General features: G+C 36.7%; 1 protein-coding gene across 1 annotated transcript in view; it reads right to left on the bottom strand.

Annotated features, from left to right (window-relative positions):
- ASXL3 (ASXL transcriptional regulator 3) overlaps positions 1-27,854 on the bottom strand; it is a 140,272-nt gene that overhangs the window by 92,831 nt on the left and 19,587 nt on the right. The window contains 2 exon segments of the mRNA XM_029230434.1: positions 11,130-11,238; positions 12,492-12,600. Of these exon segments, the coding sequence (XP_029086267.1) occupies positions 11,130-11,238; positions 12,492-12,600 (218 nt within the window).

Consider the following 27,854-nt stretch of genomic DNA (forward strand, 5'->3'; position numbering starts at 1 on the left):
CAGACCCCAAACATGAGCATCTAAGTGACTTTATTCATTCTTCTGCCATGTATCTGATGCGGGCGGCTGATTCTCAAAACTGCCATAGTTTGAGAGGTAGTTGAACATATTCTTGCATATTCATATTCTGACAAAACACACAGTTTTCACTTTTACTTTATCCTTGTAGTTTTCTTAACAGATGTGATAAATAAATAATACAGGGCTTATTTTAAACAGTTGCCTGAATATTTATCTAAGGGGCAGAGTTTGGCCTCTAAAATATAAGCCAAAGAAAAATTAATGTTCGAGAAAGGACCAGGGGAAATCCCCTGTATGTGAAATTACAACAGGAGCCAGGAGAGTGAAGAATTAGGACAGATGTTTTATCCAATAAATATCTAACACTGACATGCAGCTTAGAAAGTGATATCTTCTTGGCATTCAGGACAGAATAGAAGCTTTTTTTCTTTTTTTTCCTAACTGTACACTGGCACCATCACAAAACGCATGCCAGGATTTTATACCTGGAAACCCCCACAAGACTGCCTGCCCTTTTCATAGCTGGACAAGCCGAAGACGAGAAAACATGTGCTAAAAGGTACAGAAATATTATTTCCGTCTACGTTTTGCTTGCCTGCCCAAACCAGGCAAGCCAAATGCATAGTTAAAAGCTAATCTGCTAGTTTTTAATTCAAACAGTTAATGGGATTTTCAGTAGCTGTTGCTCACCTACCTCTACTCTCATTCACCCTCAGATTCCCAAACCCCTCCTCCAAAATGTTCTACTTAGAAGGCTGGGACCAAAGGGAGACAGAGGATTACAGGTAACCATGGGACAGCCTAGAAGGCTAGAGAAACTGCTGACTGTGTTCCAACAAGACTGGATTTCAGCCTCTTTTCTTAGAGTCCCAAGTTGTCCCTCTCTCCCTTCTTTTTCATTCACCATTCAACTTGACAAAGTGACTGAACTGGAAAATATGGCTTAGAGGTCATATTTTTTAAGTTGAGTGCTAGAGAGGGTATGGGTGACATTCCCCCCAATCTAAGTACCAATCCACTGACAGGTATACAAGAGGGCTCTGACCTTTAGCCCAAGACACAAAGAAGGCAGAAAGCAGAATGCAATCTTGACTCTGTCTTTATTTCTAGTTTCACATCTGCTTGCCTTCCCAACTGCCACCCTCTCTGATCCAGTCAGTCGAAACCTTGTGCCATTTCCTGAACATAGATACTTGCTGTATGTCTCACTCGCTCTGACCGTCCCTCTTCCACCTTTCTGCCTAGCAAACTCGACAGACCAAACTCAAACAGCTTCCCCAAAGCTTTCCTGACTAACCCAGTCTCCGAGGTAGACTTAATCCTCCCCACCCTTTCCTTGGAACTTAGTGTATGAATCCATGACAGTCCCTGCAATACTGGTGCTTGCGTCTGCCTTGCCACCCACAGGCCCAGCAACTCAGGGACTTACTTCTGTGCAAAGACAGGCACAGAGCCATTGGTCTATAAATGTTTATTAAACTAAACTGTCCAATTTGATTTTCATTAAATTTATCTAAAGTATCTGTTTCTGAAGTTAACTTTCAATTACCGTTTTTAACAAGAATTCATGAACGGCGAGGTCAGCAATGCATAGTTTTTTACTATGCAAAAGTATATATAAAAGATGAATTTTTAAAATTTGAAAACAGAAACTTCATTAAAATTTTTAAAATTATCCTACAGTCAATTAGGGAAAGTATGAAAAACCAAACTACAAAACATCCTACGCACGTCAGTTAGGAAGTCGTATGACCTGCCACTAAACGTGGATACGTTTCCTTCTACCATCCTTACTCGTTGCCTTATTTTAAGAGGAACAGTCACAGTCTGGAGGTTTTGCATGGTGAAATAAGTATCATTTAAAAGTCAAAATTAGAAATCACAATGTTTACTTGAAATGGCAGGAGCTGGGTGGGGGCAGAACCACAAAAGCCCAGGATCTGGGCACAAGAGAGTCACTGCAACAAAGATATTAATCTTTATATGTCGATTAAACTACCCACTAAGTGACTGGCTATCTAAGGTAACCAGGGTTCAAAGGGCTAATGGAGGCAGGGAGAAGAGCATGCTTTGACCAACTTCACTTCTATCAGTTCTTCCTCTGACCACTTCCTTTCGATTTTCTGAACAATCAGACTAGATGCACTCAAATCAAAAAACAGTTTTCTATCACAATGATCCTGACATACACTATAGGCTTAATAGAGTTATTATAAATAAAATTGAAATCGAAGAGCACACAGTATATTAGGGATAATACCGTGGCACACTGTGAGAATTCAATCACATTTTAAAAGAGGGCTGGGTCTTAGAGGGGGCTTAATTGTTTATTTATTAATCATTCATTCAACTGTAAAACTTTTATTGAGCACCTTCATTCCAAGGACTGTATAAAATGCATGGGAAAACAGTGACTAAGACCTAAGACCTGACTTTGAGACCACAGGTTTCTTAAAAATACTTTTTTTCAAAAGACAATGGTATAGAGCTATTAATTCTGCCTGAGAAAAACCAAGTCTACGAAGACCTAGTGGTGACAACAAAAATTTGTTTTAAAAAATCAATAAGCAGGTAATTCAAAAGTATCCCCAGATTGGCAAATAATCAAAAAAGCTTATGTTTGTATTATAATATGTCTTATGTATCATACTTACATTTGAAATTGTACATATCAGATATTCTGGATAAACACAGCAACAAAATACATGCCCAAAACTGTTAAAGGTAACTTAACGACAACCAGACAAGCCTATTTGACCCCAACTAAATATTTCCAGGACTCAATTTCTTTCAGAGAAAAGACAATTCCTTAATCCTTTTTGGATCCAGACTAAGGAGAACCACTTCCCTCAAAGCAGTCCTCATTCCAAGATAGGTTTAGGTAACTAGATTTAAACAATTTTCCTTACTGCATTAAAAGAGAACATTCAAAGGATATGAGAGGCAAGCAATTAAACGGAGAAATAATAGCAATAAAATAATGGAAACAGCAATTTTCCCTGAAGACTTTCAAGGCAGACAGTGTCTAAACGTTTTAAGTATTGATATTAGATAATATATGAACATTCTCTATGAATAAAATATATCTAATATAACTAAAAATATTACTATACTTTACAGCCTGCTTCACTAGGCCAATGAAGTCCTCTTCTTACTCAGAAGAGGTCTACAGAAAAGGGAGCAAAATAAACCAGGAGGAACAAAGAATCAGATGATAGTTATGCCAGCCATGTGCATCAGTAGGAACGTGCTCCGTAAGATGTAATCGTGCCGGACACCTTAAAGATTTGGGTGGCTGATATCACATTGCTACAAGTGATGCTCATCTGATATCCTGGAACTGGATGTATCACAATTTAATTGCAATGTCCACAAATGGTTCACAAACACTTTGGTTTGCATCGGACAGGACACTGAATCTCCACAGGTAACTAGGAGGAACTGAAGGTACAGGAATCCCTCTTAACAAGCACTCAATTTATCATCATGGCAATTTAGTTATACTAGTACCTCTGGATATCCATAAAAATATCCCTTTAAACTCAGACAAGAAAAGAGAAACTCAAACCAGAAATGAAAATATTTAATAGGAAAAGCATATCTGATAGGTACCAGCCTCTAACCACCTAATTGCTCCTACCAGAGAACCAACACAGATTCCTCTCAGAATTATGGAGAGTAATAACACAGTAAGCTGCTGTGAGGGGGGGGAAACATTAGAAGCTATTCTCTTATATCGCACGACACCTGTGATCTTCCACGCTGCAGCAAGCTCCTGAAACATCTACACAGAAATACAGTAACCCACCTAGAAAATGAGAAATAGAAAAAAAGCATGCAGGGAGAATATCATTAAAAGGTTGGTACAGGTCAAGGATAAGTGCTTCATTCACGGGCATTACTACTTCATTCTTCAACATATAAAAGAGAACTCCAGTGTACGGGAAAGGGAGTTAGATAAACACATGGTTAACTGTTTGAGAAATGGTTACACGCTGTCACTTTGGAGAAAAGGAAAGAATGGATTATCTGGCATCATGGAAAAAAGTACTTCATTTTAAGAGCATGGATGCTGTTTTTTCTCTATACCAATCACAAACTGTATCAACCAAAAAGAAATCTGGCTTGTCAGGATAGGTAATTGGGGAGTACCTTTAATTCTGGTTTTATTTGAGAGGGAGTTTGCTTTTATCATGAGACCATACTCTATTTCCAGTCTTTATATTATGAAATATTTCTCTCCTAGCACAAGAAAAGAGGGGGAAAGTACATTTAAATGGGTCACTTTATCTGCACTTAAAAAGAAAACTTTTTTTTCTTCTTCCATGACTCTGGGCTGTTAAAATTGACCAAAATCCACTTACACAAGAACAAAGTTCATAGTTCATGGAGAAATATGTAAGAACAAGAGGTCCCTAATGGGTAAAAGAAATGGAAAATAGTATCTATAAGTAATGTTTGAAAGGGCTGGGACAAGTTATTTGGAGAAGTTAAGATGAAGGGGGTGAGATCTAGATGATGCCCAGCTGTTCTCCATCATCAGAGGGAAATACAAGAGAAAATTGGTTTAATTAAAAGCTCAAGAGATTTCAGCATAAGGAAAAATTTCTTGACTATAAAAGTTATCAAAAACACAGAGAGACAAATATAAATGAGTCTGTGAGAATCCCATCCCTCTGGGCATTTACTATTAGAATGATGTCTACTTTAATTGACTGGCTTAAAGTAAAATGTTGGCACGAGAGAGGATCCAGGCCTGCATGAACTTCTGAAGTCCCTCATACTTCTCCTGAACTGGGAAAGCTGTGGGCTGGAATGAAAGAAAGGAGAATGAGAGTGGGCAGAGGAAGTTGTATATCCTGCCAATGATCATTTCTCACTGTGAAGAGTATTCTTTTTCCTCTGTATTTTCTTCCATGTGTAACTTAAACAACATCATTTTCACATACTTAAGTTTCCCTGGCCCACCAATGTAGAACAGGTGTCTGTAGGATCCAACAAAGCTGTTAACGAAAATGCAGACGTTGGATCAAAGACAAAGTAGCCTAACCTACTTTGACAAAGTAGCCTAACCTAAGAAAATCAGGGGACCTGACGCAGTCACTGAAACAATTTCCTTCCCTCCTACAGGATTCTCAGGAATGGCTGTCAGGTGGAAATGGATGGTGAACACAAAGAAGGCTCATGTGTCATCTGATGTAAAATCACACGGGAGCAGTCACAGACAAGCTCCTGAAAAGCCTCCAGCAAGACCAGACATATAACACTGAGAGCAAGGACACACCACACAGTTTGGTGACATTTTCGAAAGTTACTTGAACACTCCCTTCACAGCTCCAGGGTCCCCTCATTTTCCTTTCTCTCCCCTCTTATAAAACTGCCACTGATAAACTATCAGTGTGAATACTCCCTGAGGGCACCAAAACCTTTATTAGTACCCTTCTCACTTCCTCCAGGAAGCTGCTCATCTGTGTGTAATTGATGTCTCAAAAGAGATCCTATGCACACACTTCAGGCCATCTTAAAGCACTTTTCACTTTTGAAAAAAGACCCCTCTGTGGCCTCTGAGCCAATGCAAACAATGAGTGAGCAGAATAATGTTTCATTAAGTTAACACGACTCCTGCCAAGAATCATACAATCAGAAACCTGCTTATAAAACTGGCCATAAGGAATAATGAAAAGGACCACAGAAAATTCTTCAAATGTTGGAATCATTATTCACCCTGGGATCTGAGGACTAAAACATAGGATATGTGTTCTCTATAATCTTTTTCCCTAAATAGAGACTTTGAAAATACTAATTCTCCAGCTAGAGTGCTGCTTCCTCCCTGAAAGCCATTAGGGTTAATAACAAGCAGAACCTTTTTTGATCTCTATGGATGAAAATTGTACATTCTCCAGTCTCCTTATTTTAAAAGATTGAATAGGATGGTTGCTTTTGATTTTAAACATGAAATATATCAGGGCCACAAAAAGAGAAGCTCATTTTTTTTTCCTGTTAATAACAATTTATAAATAGATGGGGAAGAAAGTGAAGGCGATCTACTGAGTGTGTCATTTCTTATAAAATATGTGTGGTTTCTGCAGCCAGCAATGCATTGTAAGTCAACTTAATATGTGTAAGCAAACTCATGATATACCAATGTATTATGTTCAGAAAACAACTCAGACACAAACATAACCATAAATCTCTGAATAAACTAGCCCATAAAATTCTACATATTTTCTTTGGGTGACATAGATCTATACTTATACTGGCATAAATGGTCATGGGTTGTCAACAAAAATACATATAGTGATTCACCTAAATCACTGTTCGATCTTCAGAGCTAAGCTTGTAAAATGTGAAGAGTTTACTTTCTTGAGTCTCTAATTCTTATTAACTTGAAAAACTTGTTTAAGGAGTCAAAGAAACATAATGCACAACTATAGTTTTGTGTCTTGTAAATTCTATAATTGATAATGTATCACGTTTCCTGCACTCTAAAAATTGTCAACAAAACGTTAAAACAAAGTATCTTGGCAAAGCACCTCTCATTTAAAAACGAATCTGTTTTGCTGGCCAACTAATTGAAAGAAGAGGACAAAAACATTACTGTTATTATCTTAACTCTACCTAAAGACTCAAATGTTACTGACTGGAATCAGGCTGCAAGATTTCTTTCTGGTTATCAGTTTTTGTAAAGTACTTTCTTTTCAAGCACTTCACTGTGTTTCCCCTTTAGTGGTGCAACAAATGTCAACTAATCTTTGTTAATTTGAAATAGCTCTATGCTAGCGGAGGCTTACTCTTTGGACTGCCACAAGCATATCCTACCAATTGATAGTTATTATTCACCTTGATACTTTTCACCCTTTCATCCCAAAGGAGGAACGGGAAAAGGAGAAGGGAATAAAGATTTAAAAAACAGATGGTGGGACCCTCCCCTCCCCTCCCCTCCTCCTCTCCCCTTGCCCTTTCTCCCATGCCCCTGCAACCCCACACATCCCCACCTTCCCTCTCTAATTATATTTTCAAAGTATATTCGTACAGCTGTACGAAGTGTGGAAATTATATCCATTCTAACTGCTGGTTCAAATACGTATTAGAAATAGAGTAAGCAAGGAAATCACCTAAACCAGTTCAGGTTCATAGTATTTATTATCGATTTGTAAGAAATCATGTGGTAGCCCACTCCTCCATTTGGATAAGCTCAAGTTTATAATCAGTACAGAGTTGGACAAATGTTGAAAAACCAAACTGCATCAAAGACACCTGGCTAAGAGTGTTCCCTATAGTCCCAGGCAGAGTCAGTGGTCAGAGCCTGGCTTTTGGTGTCACTCACATCTACCTGGGCTTGACACTTGGATGAAATATTTAACCTCTAAGTCCGTTTCCTCACTGGTCAAAAATAAAATAAAATTAAAATTAAAAATAGAAAAATTAAATAAAACACAATAACAGAGCCTAGGAAGATTGAATATCTCACAGGAATGCTGTCAGGATTAAACAATCTACATGTAAACAGCTCACAAAGCCTAGGCATTGTGAGCACTCAACATATTTTCAATATCTAGGTTTGAAAATGTAGCCTAGGGTTAATGGACTCTACACGTAAGTCTACGGTACACAAACGGAGAGGAAATATACTTGTCCTATAAGAAGCAGTTGTGGTTTGCAATAAGATGGAAAAGTGGGCAAGTCAAGGGATACTCAAGGAAATAAGCTATTTACTATTCTTTCAGTGATTCCTCAAAGCAATTTCCCTACTACAACTTCAAAGGAGAGGCCAGGAAATCTAGTTTTGTTCACATTAGCTGGAGATGTGTGGGTATGTGTTATTTGGTGAAGTAACTATTCACATTTCAAATTAGGGGAGTTTGCCTATCCCTGCTCTGGTTTAATTACTGGCTAAGTGCTCTCACCCTGTCCCCGACCCCTTCCCAGCCACTAAAACCCTCCCACTCTTTCCTCTGACATTCAGGATTAGTCGTTGGCAAAATCTCTGATTAACCTCTACCTTTTTCCCTGAACCCTCCCTTCGCATCTTGATCTACAAAACCTGGCTCTCTCCCGTGGACACTATTTCCCCTGGAACACTCTCAAGTAGCAGCCTGTTTCTTTTCCACGCATCTTGTACGGCTGGGCCTGGAAATGGGACGAGGGGACTCCATTCTCCTTCCCTGCTCCTTAGATGCCTCCAGCATCAACAGACTGCTCCTCCTTACTAAATATTTACCAACTCCTGGATTACTCCCTTTCATTTTCAGGAGATTTTAGCTCCTAAGTGCTGCACCCTTTCAATGCTAGTTCTGTCATAACTGTCTGTTTCAATATCCACACAGACGATTCTCTAATATTTCATGGCAGGGCCACCACCAGCCTTTACAACATCTTTGTGCAAATAGGAAAAGGCAACCTTTCCTCCAGGTAGGCCCTGCTCCATCCCAGGACACGAAGCTGGGCAGAGGAAGGCCTGCTGAATTTCAGTCGCTGATGGTCACTTCAGCCAGGCCACTCTGAAGAGGGTACACACACTGCCTAAGCATTCATGACAGCCTTCAACCTACCCTCCCTCTTTCATCTCAGACATGCATCCCATATCACCCTAACCTCGATTTCACACATTCCACTCTTACATCACCTATCCTTCCAACTCATTTCCTCTAGAACACCGAATCAAACAATCTGGGGCTTCCCTGGTGGCGCAGTGGTTGAGAGTCCGCCTGCCGATGCAGGGGACACGGGTTCGCGCCCCGGTCTGGGATGATCCCACATGATGCGGAGCGGCTGGGCCCGTGAGCCATGGCCGCTAAGCCTGTGCGTCCGGAGCCTGTGCTCTGCAACGGGAGAGGCCACAACAGTGAGATGCCCATGTACCTCAAAAACGAAACAAAAAAACCAAAAACAAACAATCTGTCCACCCTAGGGAGACCTCCACCTCCTCCTTCACAGCATCCCACACACAATCGTGTCTTCCCTCACCTCCACAACCAGCTGAAATTCAATGGAGATGGATTTCAATGTTCTATGTCATGTACCCTCAACCGTGTCCCACTCTGGCTTCATCATTCACACCTGGCAAAATCCCAGCTCTGGTCCAATCCAACTCTGTACCCCCTCCACACTTGTAAAGCGATCATGAACATGACTGGAGAAAAATGTACAACTATGCTGGCTGATCTCATGTTAAATTCAGGATTAGCCACTTCAGGAGTGTCCTTAATGCTGTTGGACTTGAGACAAACATTTTCTATCTTCCCCTTAGATCTACAAAGCTACTTCCCCATCTTCACCCTTGGCTGAAGAACTTGTTTCCTATTTCACTGAGAAAAATGGAGCAATAAGAAGCGAACTTCTATACCAGGCCCCATCACTTCTCTGACACTGTATCTTACCATCTTCTCCCTTGCTCACTCTGGACTCCAACTACACTGGCCTCTTGATGTTTCTGGAACATTCCAGGCACTCTACTGCCTCAAGACCTTTGTGATTGCTCCTTCTTTTACCTAGGACTCTCTCCCATCAAATGCCTGCTCCCTCACTGCCTCGGGTCTTTCCTCAAATACCCCTCTCTCACTCTTATCTCCTTATTTAATTTATTTTGCCCCATATCTCTTGTTGGCACTGAATAAGCTGTAAAGTTTACATGTTTCTTTTGCTCATTGTCTGTCTCTCTACCAATATAAAATCCATGAGAGGTCTCTTTCTGTTCTTCTTTTTCACTGTTGTAACTATAATGTCAAGAACAGTACTTGGCACATAGCAGAAACTCAATATATACGTTGATATATGTTAACAGAGAGGTGGTGGAGGAGGGAGAGGGAACACGCAAGTGCTCATGCAAGCAGGCAGTACGGCAAAAGGAGTGACCCAATAAGATTCCCCTTCATCCTACTGAAGGAGAAGGGTGTGCCCCTTCCAGAAATCCAGAAAATGTCATGCATCTCTGCTTTGTTCTCTTTCTAACCACAAGGACCTGCCAAAGTTCACAGCACTTTGGGGGGCTTAGTTGAGTTTTCAAAAGGTATAGGAATAAGGACAGCAAATTCAATGAAAGTTGGCTAAAAAAAGTCTAGAAAGCCGACTTCAGCCATTTTACTAAGACAAGAATCTGTTTCCTCCATTAATTCAGCACCTCAGCTGCAGGTCAGATAGCGCTGGCGCAGAGCCAGTCCCTTGGGGACTATCAGAAAGCACATCACTTTAAAGGGCAGGAGTGGCCAGTCAGAATACAAAGGGACTCCTATGACCATTAATAAAATGAATGGCTTTGGGCTATTACCAAAATATGATTTCTCTGCAAGGAGCCTTTAAGGCTTCTTTGTTTAAAGATAATTTACTGATTTCTATGAGTCCACCGACAGAGACTTTAATGACACACTCTTCCTCCCAAATCATGATCTGGGTCCACTTGGGGGACCAGTAGGGTTAAAGAAAAGTACAGCAGCTTTTGTGGGACAAAGATTTGCCAAAACTGCAGTACAGAAATTACATACACCAACGGAATCACAATGCAAATGTTTTGAGAAAGATAAAAATGGATCCACATGGACAGAATTCAGAGGTGGAAAATGCCCCCTTAGAATTCTAGAAGGGTTTCTCACCTTTCAAAAGCATTTCAGAAGAATATAACTTATTTGCTCATTGTTTGGCTGTCAGGAATGTTAACATTAAGCTTAATTTATTAAGGACAAACCTAGGAACAAAGCTATTATAAAACTACTTGTGATCACAGAAAAAATCAGCACAATCAGAAATAAAACACTGGCATTCTCAGGCCTCACTTTTATAAGAATAAAACCACGACATACCCCAGTAACCCTCTCAGATTGCAGGAGAAATATACTGATAACACTCAAGAATACTATCCAGGGAAAGCCATACTGCTAAAAAACAAAATAAAACAAAAAGCAAAGAGCTGTTTACTTTTCTTAGGTGCTAACCTTTTGAACCAGAATTGTTTGATGATAAATCTAAAAGGCAGTAGAAGCTTAGAAGAAAACTGTTAGAAGCTTAGAAGAAAACTGTATCTATAATGGTAGGGAACTCAATTAGTAAGTTACTGGAATTCTACATAACCTTTAAGAGAACAGGGTTTGTATCCTGAAATTTGTCACACTTACCTCCATTTCCTTCCCCATTGGCACTGACCTCTGCCATCTCTGTGCCTTCCAATTCAGACTCACAGCCTAAATCCAATGTTCCATCAGCTGAGCATGACGACTCCTCTTTCTATATTATTTTAAAAATAATGATTTATGGAGATGTATTAGCAATTGAAAACATTCAAAATACTTCCACAGTCCTAAGGAATTATCACAGTTGCTTGTGATTTGGAATTTCAATACTGATTTACTTTTTAATGCGGGTGGGGGGTGGGGGGGTTGCGGGGGGAAGCACATTGCCATAGTTGAGTTTTTGGATAACCTTTAAAATCTATACAAAAAACAAGGGTTTTTTTTTAACATATGTTGTTTCCATTTTTCTAAATTTTACCTTCTTCCTTACTTTAGAAAATGGCTTAACGACTCAGAATTTTAATCATAAATTAAATACCCAAGTAGCTACAAAAATCAACTGAAATAATACAAGCCCTTTGATTAACCTGTATTGTTTTCTGAAACACACACAGTTTAAGAGACTGACGCTAAGTAGCTGAGAAAGAACCCCTGCTTCTTTGCCAGGTATAACTTTTAGCATTAAAAAAAAACAAAAACAAAACAAAACAGAAAACTTCTCAAAGGAAATTAATGAACTTTAAATGTAACCCATCATTTATGAAAGCAGACTTTTTTTAATTTATAAGAAATAATACATTGATTTTGCTTGATGCAAGTTATGCAACCATTTGCAGATCACCAGCTTTTGTTCTCTGGAATTTTGCATCTTACATGGCATTTCCATTCTAGATGGAAATGGGAATTACTCTAAAATAATTAAGACTCAGTTATCTGAAGCTTTTTATTTCTCTATTCTTCTCATATAACAAGTATGCATTATTAGTAAAAACTTCCCGGAGATCAGTGGTTGTTTTAAATTTGAATAATTGATTTAAATCAGCAAATTTTCAAGAAGAATGGGTACATTTCTTATTTTTTGTAAAAGACAGAAAGGCATACAGGTGTGAAGCCCGTATATCAACTGACGGTCATTAAGTCAAATAGTATTTGGCAACTGTGATCATCTTAAAACTTGGCTGATCAACCATGGCACTCCTCCATGTAAATTTTTAAGAATCAAGAATTTTAAGGAAGCCACAACTATTTTCCATTACCATATGTTAGAGTGAAACCACAGATATGTTTTCTTTAAAGAAAATGTCATTGTTTATTCTTAATATGAAATCACTTTTAAGACATCTGAAAACATTTAAAAGGCAAAGGAGTCATTCTGCCCTTCACCCAAGTCTAATTTTGTTTACCTTCACATGTAAATGCGTGATACATAGTAATAACAGACATACTACGCAGAACAGTCCAACTTACTTTGAGAGCATAGAGGCCTGACTTTCCAGGGATTTTGAAGAATGTTCCATCCCCTATTCGAGTGTTAGTGTGAAGCATTGCATTCAGACAGGCTAATGGAGAAGTTCCACTAGAAAATAAAAGCGTGCAAAAAATGAAGCCGTCTGAGACGCAGTTTCTGTGGCAAAACTGTTCTCAGTCTCTTAAGGAAAAAAAAAAAAAAAAAGACCCCTCGCATGCCTTTTAAAAATATCCTCCCAACCCCGAAAACATCTACATTACAATAACAGGCCAGTCCAGTTTCGCCAAAGTTAATCAGATGCATCTGTCTTATAGGCTTCAGGCAAAAAGTCTCCTGAATTGAAATTATGCTTTTATTCATAAAGCAACCAACACTATATTTCAAAGAAACCAAAGCCCAAACGTTTATGTGGTGTTATTTTGCAAATAATACCATGAAGCCTCAGGTTTTAAATATTACAGACAACTTGATGGTTGCACTTGAATGATCAAATAAACCAAGTTCAAGGACAGCTCCATCCTATAGGTTGAAAAGCAACAAAAGAATAATAAACCACGGAAGAACTGATTTGAAATTACAAGTATTTAAGTTACTCATGGGATTGCATTTCTCACCAAGGCCAAATAAAAATCTATATCTGTGCTTATATCTCTGATACAACTTCTTCAATGACATCCTTTCCTCAGTTCTTTATTTGTCAAATAAAGAAATATGTGTTTGGGAATTCTACCCAGCTAATAATTATGTTCGGTAGTAAAGATGCAAGTGACTAAATTATGAAGACAGATTTTTTTAAGAAACCAAACAGCATTACACTATTGATTCAAATATCAAAACACGTACGTACAAACATTATTGAAATGTATTCATATACTTAAAAAGATGTTTATGAAATGTATAACATGTATGTATTTCCTGGGGTAGACTTTAGAACTTTTTTTGTGTTTTGTTTGGAAACTGATATTTTTGTACACTAGAATTTAGAGGTAGAACTGTTACTTTTCTTTACTTATGTTTCCATATCCATTTTACTTCCTAGTACGCTAAAAGATCAATATTTGGTTGAACCAATAAAGATCAGAAGCCCTACTCCACCCCATTTACCTAGTAGGGGTTCTGGGTATGTAATCCAAGATATCCTGGGACGAGAGAACCTTTAGGATATTAAGGCTTCAAAGTTTGAATTTCTGTGATAGAAACATACTTTTATGTCACTAACTAAATTAAAAGTTTTCTAAAACCCAAGATTATCCAATCCCTTACTTACTATGAATACTCACCAATAAAATGAAAAAGCCAAATTTGCTGAGTTGACACAACACACAATAGCAAGGCAGCATAGATACACATCATGGTCATAAAGGTTTATAAGTATTGTAATAAGAAGAACACTCTTTATTATTTTAGGAAACAGCTTCTCTGTGCCAACACATCAATATGATTCCATTTGGTCTGACAGGAAGCCAGAGCCCTGATATAAATTTGGTCATAGAACAATGCAGTCAGAACACTGAAGTACACATAGAAACAATGCTGGACGTTTATGTAATATCTTTCCTCTGGAAGCTTCTACAAGCTTACAGACCTCATTTCATTATTTTTCCTCATAAAAGATGTTCTGTTCATATGTAAAGTGGGCCAGGCATACCTTATAAAGTAAAATATATTCATCTTGCAGAAATAGCTGTCCATGAATAAATTCCAGATAAATAATGCTGTACATGGTATACTGAAGACTGCAAAATATATTTTTTTATCATCATTCTCTTCAGAAAAAGCACAGACAATTTGAAGCTGGGAATTATTATGCCAGATTTGTGGAGCTTTAATTTGGTGAAACTGTCAGAAACACAGATTTTTCTGGAGGGACTTGGCAAGAAAATGTTAACACTGCAAGTAAAATAGAATCCTATACATAAAAATGAAACAATGTAGATGTTTTAAAGATATAACTTAATACAACTGTGCACCTATCAAACCTCACACACACGCTTCCTGTTCTTTATTCCTAAGGTCTTAATACACACAGTTCCAAGAACTCAGATTTAGAATATTAGAGAATAATACAGATTTAAAGACAACTAAAAAATACTGAACGAATATAATTTACTATCACTATAATTTACATTTTCTTTCTAAGGTACAGTAAACCAAAGATAATTGTAGAAGATAAACTGACTATTAAATAGCAGTTTAATGCTATGCCGGCTGCAAACATAAGTGATAAACACCCAGTTTCATATAAATAATAAGCTCTGTTGAACATGAATATATTATTAAATTATACTGTTTATTAACTCAATAAACTCAATATTTACTGTGGAAATATTTTTTAAAATATGTAATTTACAATCACATAACAACAGATCTCCAAAAGTCTCAATGACTACTGTAATTTTCCCAAATCTTTCCCAAAACAAACATATGAAATTCGTTTTATTTCAAAACTATATAACATTTGCATTTCAGAAGAATTAAAAAATACTTTGCAATCAAATGCAAATTTTACTACTCAAGTCAGTGGTTGATAGTCACTTAGTTTTAAACATATCACTTGCATTTCTTCCTAGAAAAAAACCCGAATTACATAGTCCATTTTATTTAAAACAATAAAACATTAGCATCGAAAGAGTGAAGTGCTTACTAAAAACGTAACTGTTTTATCCACTGCATATACACAGGAAAGTGAATTTTAAAAATCTTTCATACCCTTTACTTATTGCTATTATTCTCAACATTTCCATAAGGTCTAGAAATTTTGGACTGCTTTCCCTGAAAACATGAATGTCTTAACTAACTGTCATTGAACAGGAGTAAATAAAAGTCTCATTTACGTATTTTTATTATTTTAATATTCAGAAAAAACAGAACTAGCAAGTATACCTAGGCCAGCTTTAAAAAAGATACAAACATACATTTATACATCTGTATATATTAAAAAAGCACAATGACTTACTGTGGGTATGAAAGAAGATGAGGCAAGTATGTGTTAAAAGTCTATATTCTTAGATAACACGGACATCTTCTATGCAATATTTCTTATTTTTAATTAAAAAAGTTTGTTCACACTTAACGCAAGAGTTAATCACCTCAGTCAGAATTCAAAAGCTAAAATTTCTGGAACAGAATACGTGCATGTGCACACAATATATGAAATAAAACAACATTTTAACCAAAAAAATCTCTAAAATTTCAAAAGTTACTTACTTTCTAAAATGATGAATTGGAAGAATTGCGATATCCCAATTTATAAAAAGAAAACAAAAAAGAAAGGAAGGAAAAAAAAGTTAGTTTTCCAACTTAAAATGCAATTCTACATCTTACCATTTCAATAAATAAGACAGTGTACAAGAAACACACCAAACTCTTAGATTTGGCTGTTGGCAGGGAGGAAAACACTGGAGGACTGGGGTAAAAGGTGAACTCTACTTTCTTCCCTAACACTTCCATAATGCTTTCCTTTTGTCCACAGGCCTCATATAGTTCCACACTAGGGATATAATTAGGAGTAAATAAGCAGGACACTATTTGCCCCCAATTCTTTTCTTTCTCCCATTCCCTGTAATTGAGCCCTTCCCTATACACCTGCCAGGGTAGATATACACCTTATTCTATTTGTTTGTTTTCCTCCTTAGACTGTAGGGTTGTGGAACCCTTCTGGTTTGTTTTCATTTCCCACAACCCCTGAAGCAGAACGGGGTGGAATTTGGAGGCAGGGGAGCAGGCATAATTTAAACTGTCTAGACATCAAAGAACCCCCAGAGATGCTTTGCAGAGCCCCAGTGCTGTGTGAACTACAGAAAAACCATTGCTTTATCACATCAAATTGTTGACAGAACACATAAAATTTTACTAATAGTGCACACTTGGTGAAGAGAATGGATGGCCTGTCTATTTTAATAATTTTAAAAACCAGAACAAATATCTGGGGAATGCAATTGGAAGAATATTTACACACGACAAAGAAAATATCATCGTTGTGGTCCTCTGTTCCTTTCCATATAACATAATAATGCTTTACAAGACAGTACTTAAGTAATCCAAGTCTTAAACTACTTTACTAAGTATCCCTTAATAATAATTTTAGCTGAAAGCTATTTCCTGCAAACATTCTAAAATCTCGTTTTACAATTATGGGAGCATCAAAAATGTAATCCTGAACAACTGAAGTCTAAAAATTCAACAAATTTAAGGAGCAATTATTAAGCGGCATTATTAGTCTGTTATTGTGCTGTCTTATTAATATGAATTAACTGAAACAATTTTATGTTTACTCTTTCAAAAAAATTAATAATAGTTCCTTTCAAGTATTTTCAGTGTTGATAGCCTAGAGAAAATGTCTTAATTTTAAAGGATATATTTTTAAGGGGAAATTATGTGGGCCTCTGGGGTGGAGGTAACGTTTCAGTTCTTTATACAGAATCTTAGTGTTCACTATGTGAAAATTAAATTGTTTACTTAGAATTTGTGCATCTCACTTTATATACGTCACATTTCACAGAAAAATGTTTTTAAAATGTTAAAAAAAAACCCAATAATGCACCCTTGGATTTACTTACGTATTTACATATTTAATGGGCAGGTCACTACTACTAATAGAAGAATAAACTATTTCTACCATTGAATGTGGATGACTCTTAAACACACATACACAAGGTTTATATCAATTGATAAATCAGTAACCTAGATGATTAAAAACTACCCTAGAATGTCAAGCCAAACAAACTTCTTACTCTTGAGAAATATTACTGCTAGTCTGGAACCCCCCAGAATGACTGAAAAATAAAAATTTAAAAGTTAGAGTCCTTTATACATATGTTGTCTGAAGAATCCCAGCACATAAAATATTAACCAAAAAATGACCTACAGCAATTCTGAAACTTGATTTTGAAGACAAAAACAGTGTCCCAAACTTCACAGTCCCTCTAAGAGGATCACTAGTGAAAGTTTTTAATGGGCACTGACTTATGACAAATAACAAATATTAGAGTTATAAAATGTTAAGTATGATTCCCAGTTTTGCAGATATAACTGAGACTGAGAGGTTAAGAATCTTTCTACAGTTAAACAGCTAACTGATACAGCTGAAATCCAAATTCTACTCTGCTTTCAAAGCCCATATAAACATATAAAAATAAATAGGAACAACCAGTTACCTCAAGAGATGGGTCATATTTAAAAAGAAGATAGTTTGCATTTTTCTATGTAAAGAATACCTACATGATTTTCAATAGTCAACATGTCTGTAGGGTAAAATTAGAGACTTAGTCCCAAGTACTCGTTTATAGGTGGGGATATTGAGGCAAGAAATAAAATTACCAAGTGACATATGTTGTACAATTTAATTCTTAAATTTAGAGAAACAGTTTCAGACTCTAAACCTAGACATGCATCTCTGATTGGCTTGAACAGTATAAAAATATATTATTTGGGGAATATAAACAGGCATTTGAACTTAGACTCTGTATCCACTTTATGGACATTACCAAGCTACCACTAGATAGACTGCAGTGGTTCATACAGCCATATTCACTAAACAGACCTTTTGTTTTAGGAGACAAGAGTTTCAAAACATCAATACAAGGACAAAAGTTTGCTCGGCGTTATTTTAGAATAGGATCTATAAGGAAATTAAGAAATGGCCCTAAAAACGTGTAAGCTAAAGCATATAATCTAAATTATAATTTTTAAAGACCTCCAACTAAAATATGAGGTGAGATGGTTATCTTTGATTATAGACATTAAGGAAAGAACACACCACATGTATAGCTGAATACTGGCGATTGTATCTCTACAACTATGCATGTCGTGACATGCCATATTACCACTGCTATACTAAGAAAGGCAGTGGAATACAATGAATAAGACTGTGACTTATGGAGCCAGTCAGCCTGAGCTCAGCTGAGGCTAGACCATTTACTAGCTCTACGACTTTGGACTTCACCTCTCTGGGTCTCAGGTTTCTCAACTACAAAATGTGGATAACAAAAGTCACTATTGCCTAGGGGATCATTCTGAAGATTTAATGAGTTAAAACATGTAAAACACCTAGAATTATGTCTGGCATATTGTACGTGTTCAAAAATTGTGAGTTATTAGTAGTAGTCTTATTATTTATTACTATTATGGCTCAAAGTAACCAACACCTAGAGGTACAAAGGATGGCAAATGGAAAGAAATTATATATTCTGTAGCTTGTTTAAAGAATTGGTTCAGGTAATATTTTGTCTGATTTCATTTTTGTGTCATTAGTAAAAATAAGTGAAGATATGCAAGTGTACACACCCCCTATCCCACAGCCTTTCACGTGATAAATATTGAAAATAACTTATTCAGTAAAGGCAGAGAGAACAGAATGATAATAATAAATATCTATTATTATAGTTGCCATTTATTGAGCATCCCTAACGCAACCGGGCTTTCACAACTATTATCTATATTCCTTACAGTCACCATAAAATGTAAACATGATTCCGAGTTTTACAGATGTAACTGAGGCTGAGAGGTTAAGAATCATAGTGTAGTCAAATAAGAACTAAGTGACACAGCTGAAACCAAATTCTACTGATTCCAATGTCCGTGCTCTTTCCACCACCCCACAGTCTCTGTCCATAGAGTTGTTTCTTCCACTTAACTATCCTTGGATACTACCAAAGAATATTTAGCACTTGAAGGAAACACACAAAGAAAAGCCAGATGCTGGAAAATGGTAAGATGTTGGCTCCATCTTCACTCAGCGCTGCCTATAACAATGACTCCCCCCGGGGTAAATTTCAAATAATAAAAAGAAAGAACTAGATTGCAGAAGATGACACTGTTGGTTGTCTTGTTCAGGTGCTGCTACCCCATGAACACTAAGGAAGAGAGACCTTTGAGAGAATATGGTAGAGAATTCAGATCCGTAATTGAGAGGCCTCTTTGTAGAACTAGATCATTAAAGAATAACACAATCCATTAGTTGAATAAATATTTATTGAGCACATTATATATGCCAAACTAATCTTGAGATAAATTTGCACTCTGACAGTGCTTTGTACAGAACAGAAATGCAGGCTGAGCTGAACTGAATTGTCTGAATACATATGAAATGACAAGGGATTCAGGAGATAGGAGCCTTGAGGCATGTGCCACAAAAAGAAGAAAATCATTTGGCATTTAGATGTTACCCCTAGTTTATTCTAAGGAGATGACTGAGATGGGATCATGTGTGGATTTCTTCTAGCACTAACTCCAATGCAGAGGCAGCCAACCCATGGCCATTGATGGCTCTTCAGGACTTTATACTACTTCCCCACAACTATAATCTCAAAGAGAATATCTTCATTTATGCCAAAACACCCACATATCTTCCAAAATAAAATAAAACAGTGGATTTCATATATTAAAGAACAGACATTGTAAATATATTTAGTATGATAAAATAGATTCATATAAAAATGTTAATTTCTATGTTCTACTTGTAGCTACTCACACTCTCCCATTTTGTTAGCAACGGCTAGTATTATAGTGTTTCTGAATGTGTTCTATGGGATATTAGTCCCAAGTGATGCTCAAAAACCTGTCAAAGGAGTTTCAGAAAAGCTGCATTCTCCCTTTGCAAACTCACCAAATACATTAACAGTATACACTAAAGTCTCTGAAAAATCTTACATAACTCCAGAAACCTACTTAACTCAGTGTTTCCTAAGCATATATAATTCTCAAATCCTCCCCACAATAATAGGTAGCAACATCCCCTATTACAGAATGCCAAGAAATATATGTGGGGGAATGCTAAACTTTTATGGTTAGGGTCATTAGGAAAAAGTACCTAGCTTGGATGTTCCCGGGAATATTTTATTAGCAAAATGCTTAAAAATTATTTTAAAGGTATATAAAATATTTGTTTCTCTGTGAAAAAATAAAGCAGTGTGATGATTATTTTTCCCTGTGTAGATTTATAAAATTGAAAAACACCCAGGCACTTTAAATAGCATTGAAAAATTTACAAACAGTATCCACATATAAATGAAAATACTATATATTTGCAATATTACATTACCCAACATAGAAGTCATCTTACTCATCTCTCCCAGTGGAGATCTTTCTCCTGACTCTCTATGTCTCTCACTCAGTGACGGGTACCCTCCTCTTCATCACCCAGGAATGGAGCATTTCTCAGACTATTTGAATTATTCTGCCTCAACAACATTCATCTTTCAATATACAGTTTTTACTTCCTCACATCCGAATTCAAACAATCTTTACATCACAAGAAGACAGTTCTATAGCTCCTACCCCTACCCCTGCTTTCAATACCTCCCTGCTGCAATTTGGTCTACCCCACTGGTGCCAGAGCAATTTTCCTATTAAAAAAACAAAAACAAACAAATGAAACACTGCTCAGGCTTCAGGCCATGCCATACACTAGATTGATTGACTGCTTTTTTTAAAATCAGTGCTTTTCACTGCCCACCAAAGGAAGCACAAAGCCCTTGGCTGACATTAGGATCCTCTACAGTACACGTGGCACCTCCTTCATCTTCATCTTCCCCAACTCTCAGATTACTCCCCGATTCCCAGACTACTCTCCTTTGATCTGATCCAGCTCAGTAAACCATGTGCTTCTGTGGTTTCCTATCTCTCTATTTTGGCTCCTGTGAAACCCTCTGCCTGGAATTTCATCCCATTCCTTGCTCCAGTTACCATTCAAAATAAAATGCTTAACTACCACCTGTACGGTGCCAATAAATTAAATGTTCACCAGTAGGTTATAACTATAGATATACTTTGTATATACATAGCCTTCTGTGATACCAGGGTATCTCCCTCACTGTATTACAATCTCAAAACTCTGCATATCCTTCATGGTTTCCTTCCGTCAAAATTGTTTACACTTGTAACTCTCCTGCCCTTACAACTTCCAACCAGTTTGGGAACTCCACAGGGGATAGACACATATTTATTTAATTGTATTATGTGGCAAAAAATCCCAATGTACTCAAAAGGTGTTTGTTGAAATGAACTTAATCACTGTTATAAAAATTGTTACAATCTCGGATTTGCAGACATAAAGCACTCACAATGAATATCATCTATATTCTATTTAAACTCCTGACTACAATTATGTGTCTCAAACACCCTACCTACTACACAGGCTACATGGCCACCTTATATTGGCAAGCCCTGCATTCCTTTCTCTTAGGAACTTTACCTTATTCCAGTTCAGCCATCAGTGAAATGGTCCTGATTTCCCCACCAGAAAGGCTAGCCATGTTAAACTATCTGGCCAAATTGTGGGAGTCTGAGTATCTTTGGGGAAACTGATATAGAAATAAAGGGGATGAGCATACATTATTTTCAGTAAAATCATAAGCTTACTGTAAAGGTACAAAAAATATTAGCTAGTGACTACCTCTGCTTCCACAAGGATGGAGCCTGCTGAGAACAAAGCTAACCACAGGCAAGCAGAGCGAAACATAGGAAGAAAACATGGGGGGGAAAGATGACATCACTTGGACTCCTGCATTATCTAGTCACGTTGAAGTTCAGCCTATTGGATGTACAAGTTAAATAAGCCAACAAATCCCCTGCTTATTTTATTTTTGACACTTGTCTAATAGGCTAAGTGATTTATACAAGCTTATCTCATTTTTCTAGGCCTCGATGTTCTCATCTGTAAAATGATGAATTCAAAACAGGTATGCATTAAAGCTCTACTAATATCTTTCTGGTTAAGGCTTTAAGGACAATTAATAATGGTTGGACAATTGGCATACTGTGGATTCTAGCCACGCCGCCTGCCTTTATATTCCCTTCATCTTCAACATCGTCTGTTCTCCTCTCTTCCTACTCATTTGTCAAGGATGCCTCGCCTTCACCTCCTAATTAACTCTCCCATCCATAGTGATGGTTTCTGAACCTCTGTAGGCATCACAGCCTGTCCTGTGACTGCAGCATTTAGTTCTGTGCTAATACCTCGTGGCTCAGTGGTAATCAGCTCCTTAGGACTTGTTCCCCTTATAGGGCCCTGTCAGACTCAGATGCTCAGACAACATTCAGCGGCTGGTGGGTGATAAGCTAACATTTCATGATTTACAGAAGAGAACAAAATTTGAAGCTTGGAAATACCAAACATTGGCTGAGGATGTCCAGAAACAGGAACTATGAAATACTCTAGTGAGAATATAAACTGATACAACCAGTTTGGAAAGGCATCTGGCCATATCTGGTGGGAAAGAAAAACAGGTGTGCATGCTTTACAGATCAGCAATTCCACTTTTTGGTACAGTCCCTAGAAAAACTCAATGCATATTCACAAAGAGTCATTATTTGTTCAGGAAAAAAACTGCCAATAAATGAAATGTTCACCAGTAGGTTATAACTATAGATATAGATATACTTTGTATATACATAGCGAAACTATAAAATTCTGAACCACAATAGTACACAGCAAATCTATGACACTGATTGCCTCTGAGAAAAGAAGGATATCAAAGGAACTCCAGCTTTTTCTGCCAGACTTTATTTAAAAGAAATCCAAAGCAACTATGATAACGTGTCCACATCTGTTAACTCCAGCTGGTGGTTGTTGGTCTGATACTTTGCTGTATTTTCAGAAAAGAAAAAAAAAGGATTGTTGATGATTTTGTTCTTTTACCCACAATTTGGCTTCTCTCTGATTCTATCAGAGCCTTCTCCCCTGTGTCAACTTATATTAAGGTTTAAACACTTTTAGGCAAGCAAATAAATAAACACATGGAAATTATATGAAAGTGTAAAGATACATCATTATACAGAGTTAAAAGTAATAAATCCCTCTCAACTTCCCCCAACCACACCCATTGCTTCTGAAGTAATGACTATTAAAGATATGCCATGGTCTTTTTTCCCAGAGCTTTTCCTATTTTCATTCATATATATGCATATATTCAACTCTATGGTTTTGTATTTTAAATTTCTTTTCAACAGAAATGAGAGCTGTTAGTGCATACCAGTAGGTGCATACTTTTTTACTTAATAATATAAATGGGAAAATTTCCCATAGAATATTGTTTGCTCGTAATGTTCTATAGAATATTAAATGCTCTTAATATTCAGATAATGGTCTTACTATCTGATAGAGTAGATATGCTGTACTGTAATTTTTAAACTATTTCCTTATTATTTAACATGTAGCTTGCACCTAATTTTACCCATTCAGATAGTGCTGCAATGAAGAATCCGGTATTTATGTCTCCTAGTAAGTATGCTATAGACTGAATGTTTGTGTTCTCCCCAAAATTCATATGTTGAAACCTAACCCCCAACGTGGTACTACTGGAAAGTGGAGGCCTTTGGGAGGTGACTAGGTCATGAGGATGGAGCCGTCTTGCATGGGATTACTGTTCTTGTAAAAGAGACCCTGGAGAGCTCTCTCCCCCCATTCCCACGTAAGGACTCAGTGTGAAGTCAAACATCTATGAACCAGAAAGCAGGCCCTCACCAGACTCCAAATCCACGGGTGCCTTGACCTTGGACTCTGCAGCCTCCGGAACGGAGAGAAACCAATTTCTGTTGTGTATAAGCCACTCAGTCTACGGTATTCTGTTACAGCAACCCCAACAGACTAAGACAGTAGGTGTAACTACTTCTCTAGGATAGATTCCAAAAAGTAGAATTTTTATATAAAAGGGCACTTTAAAAATGTTGATAGTTACTTCCAAATTACCTTCACTGAGAGTAACTATTTTCCCCACCCTAGTCCATGGTGGACAGTATTCATCTTTAAATTTTGCTGATCTAATCAAATGAAGGTAAAGACCTCACTCCAGGCAGAGAGAGCAGCATGAAGAGGACATACAGGGACAGAACTGAACATGATCTGCAGAAACATGATTATTTGATATTTCCAGAGCAGTGAGTGGGAGGGAGAATAGGGTTGGGATCAGATTCCAAAGGGAAGGTACGCACCATGCCACGTACATGACAGTTATACCTCAGTTTAAACTCCCTGGTGAGGAGCTTAGACTCCATGCAGGAGATGAGGGAGAGCCCCAGAAGATTTTAAGGAAGGGAATACCCTTGTCCTGCTGTACGCATGAGGATAGATCCAGAATGAGACAGGTCTAGAAGAAGACAGATCAATGAGGAGCCTGCAGTACTAGACTGCAGGGAAGATAACGAGAACCTCACCAGAGAAATAATGGTAAGGAAGAGACGTGAAGAAAGAGTCAAGAAATACATGAGAAGAAATATGGGGGACAGAAACCAGTAGGGTACAGAAACTGACAAGATGTGTATGATGAGGTAGCAGAAGGAATTTAGGGTTGCTTCAGGGGCTGGGGGGAAAACGGTGGTATAATGAATTAAAATTGGCAATAGCGAAGAGATGGTTTGGGAAAAAATATGGTGAATTTAGTTCTGGACTTACTAATTTAAAGGTATGCATCCTAAATTCAGATATACACATGCATCACAGAGTTAATGCTGGGGTTAGAGACAAACACTGGGGAGCCATCAGCATATAGATGGTATCTGGAAAGGTGAAAACTGAAAGGCACAGATGTAGACTAACAGAAGAAGAGAAAGTGACTGACTTGAGCTTATTACATTCCAAAGTCAGAAAAGTACATGAGAACATATTTCTGAGATGAAAAAAGGAAAAAAGAATCCCATGAAGAATTTCATTATAATAATATGAGGTGTAACTCTAACTTCAGGATATGACTATTTTAGAAGTCAGAATAAATCTCTGTATTCATAGGTAGAAACAACCCATAAGTAGGAAATTACATAGAGGATCTTGCCAGCAGGAACCCTTCTTTTAAACATAGTTTTTCTTTTAAAGAGTAATATAATACACACTACCAAATGTAAAATAGATAGCTGGTGGGAAGCAGCCGCATAGCACAGGGAGAACAGCTCGGTGCTTTGTGACCACCTAGAGGGGTGGGATAGGGAGGGTGGGAGGGAGATGCAAGAGGGAGGGGATATGGGGATATATGTATACATATAGCTGATTCACTTTGTTATACAGCAGAAACTAACACAACATGGTAAAGCAATTATACTCCAATACGATAAAGATGTTAAAAAATAAATAAATAAGAATGCACATTAAAAAAATAAATAAATAAAATAAAATAAAATAAATATCAGCCTGATGGCAAGTGCCTCAGGTTTGAATCTCCACAGGAAAATAATCCTAATCCTGTTATTTTGACCAAAAATCAGTAGATGGATAACTTAGATCCTTGGCTAGTTTGATTTGGTATTCTTTTATCTTGACTTCTAGTAAGAACATTGTAAGGCTTTTATAAAGGATATAACTTATATTACAAGAACCATAAAAGATACTAAAATAAAGCTACAGGCAAAATTATGAATAAAATATATATAATGAAGACATATACTTACATGATGGTTATATGTAAATTATATATTTTAAACCTTTTTGTATTGTTTTTGCAATTTTTTTTGCAATGTTTTTGCAATGTTTTTGTTTGAAATGTTAAAAAGCACCCAGAATAAAAAATTTGTATTAAACTTAAAAAATAATAAATAAATAAATAAAATAAAAAGTAATATAAGAACATTACTAAAATATCTGTCCATTGAAGAAAAGATGAAAAAATAACTAAAAAAATCTCAACTCCTTAAAACAACTCTGAGCATTTTACAAACTTTCTTCTAGCCTGTGCTTCTCTGGCAGGTTTCTATTTTAAAGTTATAATTTACCTAAATATTGAATCACAGTATTTCATTTTATATTACACCCTGTCGAAACTACTACACAGCCATAATAAATATATCGAATTGTTAAAAATATTCTATCAACTTGTTTCAAGCTAGTGGTTTTCAATCTGGCCGTGCATTAGAATTTTTAGGGGAATCTTTTGAAATGCAAATTTTGAGGCAACGCCAAACTTATTAAATAAACATCTCTGGTGGAGCCAAGCCTTCAGCATTTTCTTATGTTTTTCCAAATGATTTTACTGCACTATCAAGTTTGAGAATCACTGATATTACTGGTGAGCATTTATATTCTTTATTCATAATTGAAATAGCATTGATGTGAATATTCTAGGGTATATGACACTTTTTTCCTTACATTCAAAGATATTTTAAGATAGGCTTGCAGAAGTGGCATTATTAATTCAGGAGATATAAATTATGTAATGACCTTTTGCAAATAATGCCAACTGGCTTTTCAAGTGAGTTGTTTTGGTTTACACTGTCACCAGGAGTATATTAGCAGAAAGAATCATTTGGAGTCAGGGTGAAGTGCTTGCACTGATTAATTTATTAGGTAAACCAAAAAACAATCTCCAGTGGCTCTTTACCTTGCATAATGTGATTATTAGTAAGATCAAATCTTATCCACATACTTGTTTATTCCCTAGTTTTATGCATTGAAGCTCCTCTGTTCATGACCTTTGACCACAATGTTCTAAGGTCAACATTTCCTTTTGTTTTAATAATCTTTTTATATAATACTTCTAGCTTATATTAGCTAAAAATATTAACCACAAATATTTTCTCCATTGTCACTTAATGTTTTGTTTTTGATCTGCGAACACATAAAATTTTATGTAGACAATTACGTTCATCTTTTCCTTTGTAGTTTATTTTACAGCTTCTGTAAAAAGTCATTCCCTCTCAAAGGTGAATTCAAAAGTTGGATTTGAATTTTTCTAAGTTTTTCCAATGCTATGACTTTTCATATTTAAATTTTCAATCATGTCTGTACTTCCTCAATATAAAATACAACTAGCCATTACATGTTCCATAAACACTTAAAATGTTTATAAATATTTCCTTGTCCATTACTTCATCGCTAATTCATCCTCCTGCCGCTTCTCTGCAGAAGACTCCAGTACTACTCATAGGAAATTCCTTGATCAGCAGAATGTCAAAAGAATTCAACTCAGAGTTTTGCTGGCTATGGGAAAATTTTTACCTTTAAATGCTTGATAAAGGAAATGTTTAAAAATAACTACACCAACTACTACTGTTAAGATTGGCATTCATACCACAGGACAAATGTCCATTTAATTTAGCTTTCTTCTTCCTTCCTCCCTCCTCCTCACCTTCTTTGACCACTTGCCTTCTCAAGACAGTTTGTTCAGTGGCAGTTGTCTGCTTTGATTAAAAGGATTCCCATAAAAAGATATTTAATAAACATAGCCTTTTGCTATAAAATAGAAGTACCGTGAAATTCAAACACCATAATTACTTGAGATGGCATGAAATACATCCACAAAATTCAGACAGAATTATAAAGTAAAAACAAACTTGAAAAAGGAAGAATAAATACAAAGGGCAGTGAATTTAAGCATCCTTCCCTTCCCCAAACTTAGTATTCGACACCTAAAAATACATCTAAGAATCTTGCAGGAGGC

Source organism: Monodon monoceros, unplaced genomic scaffold (assembly GCF_005190385.1).
Source record: "Monodon monoceros isolate NGI ecotype Baffin Bay Population unplaced genomic scaffold, NGI_Narwhal_1 Super_Scaffold_1, whole genome shotgun sequence".
Taxonomy (NCBI): Eukaryota; Metazoa; Chordata; class Mammalia; order Artiodactyla; family Monodontidae; genus Monodon; species Monodon monoceros.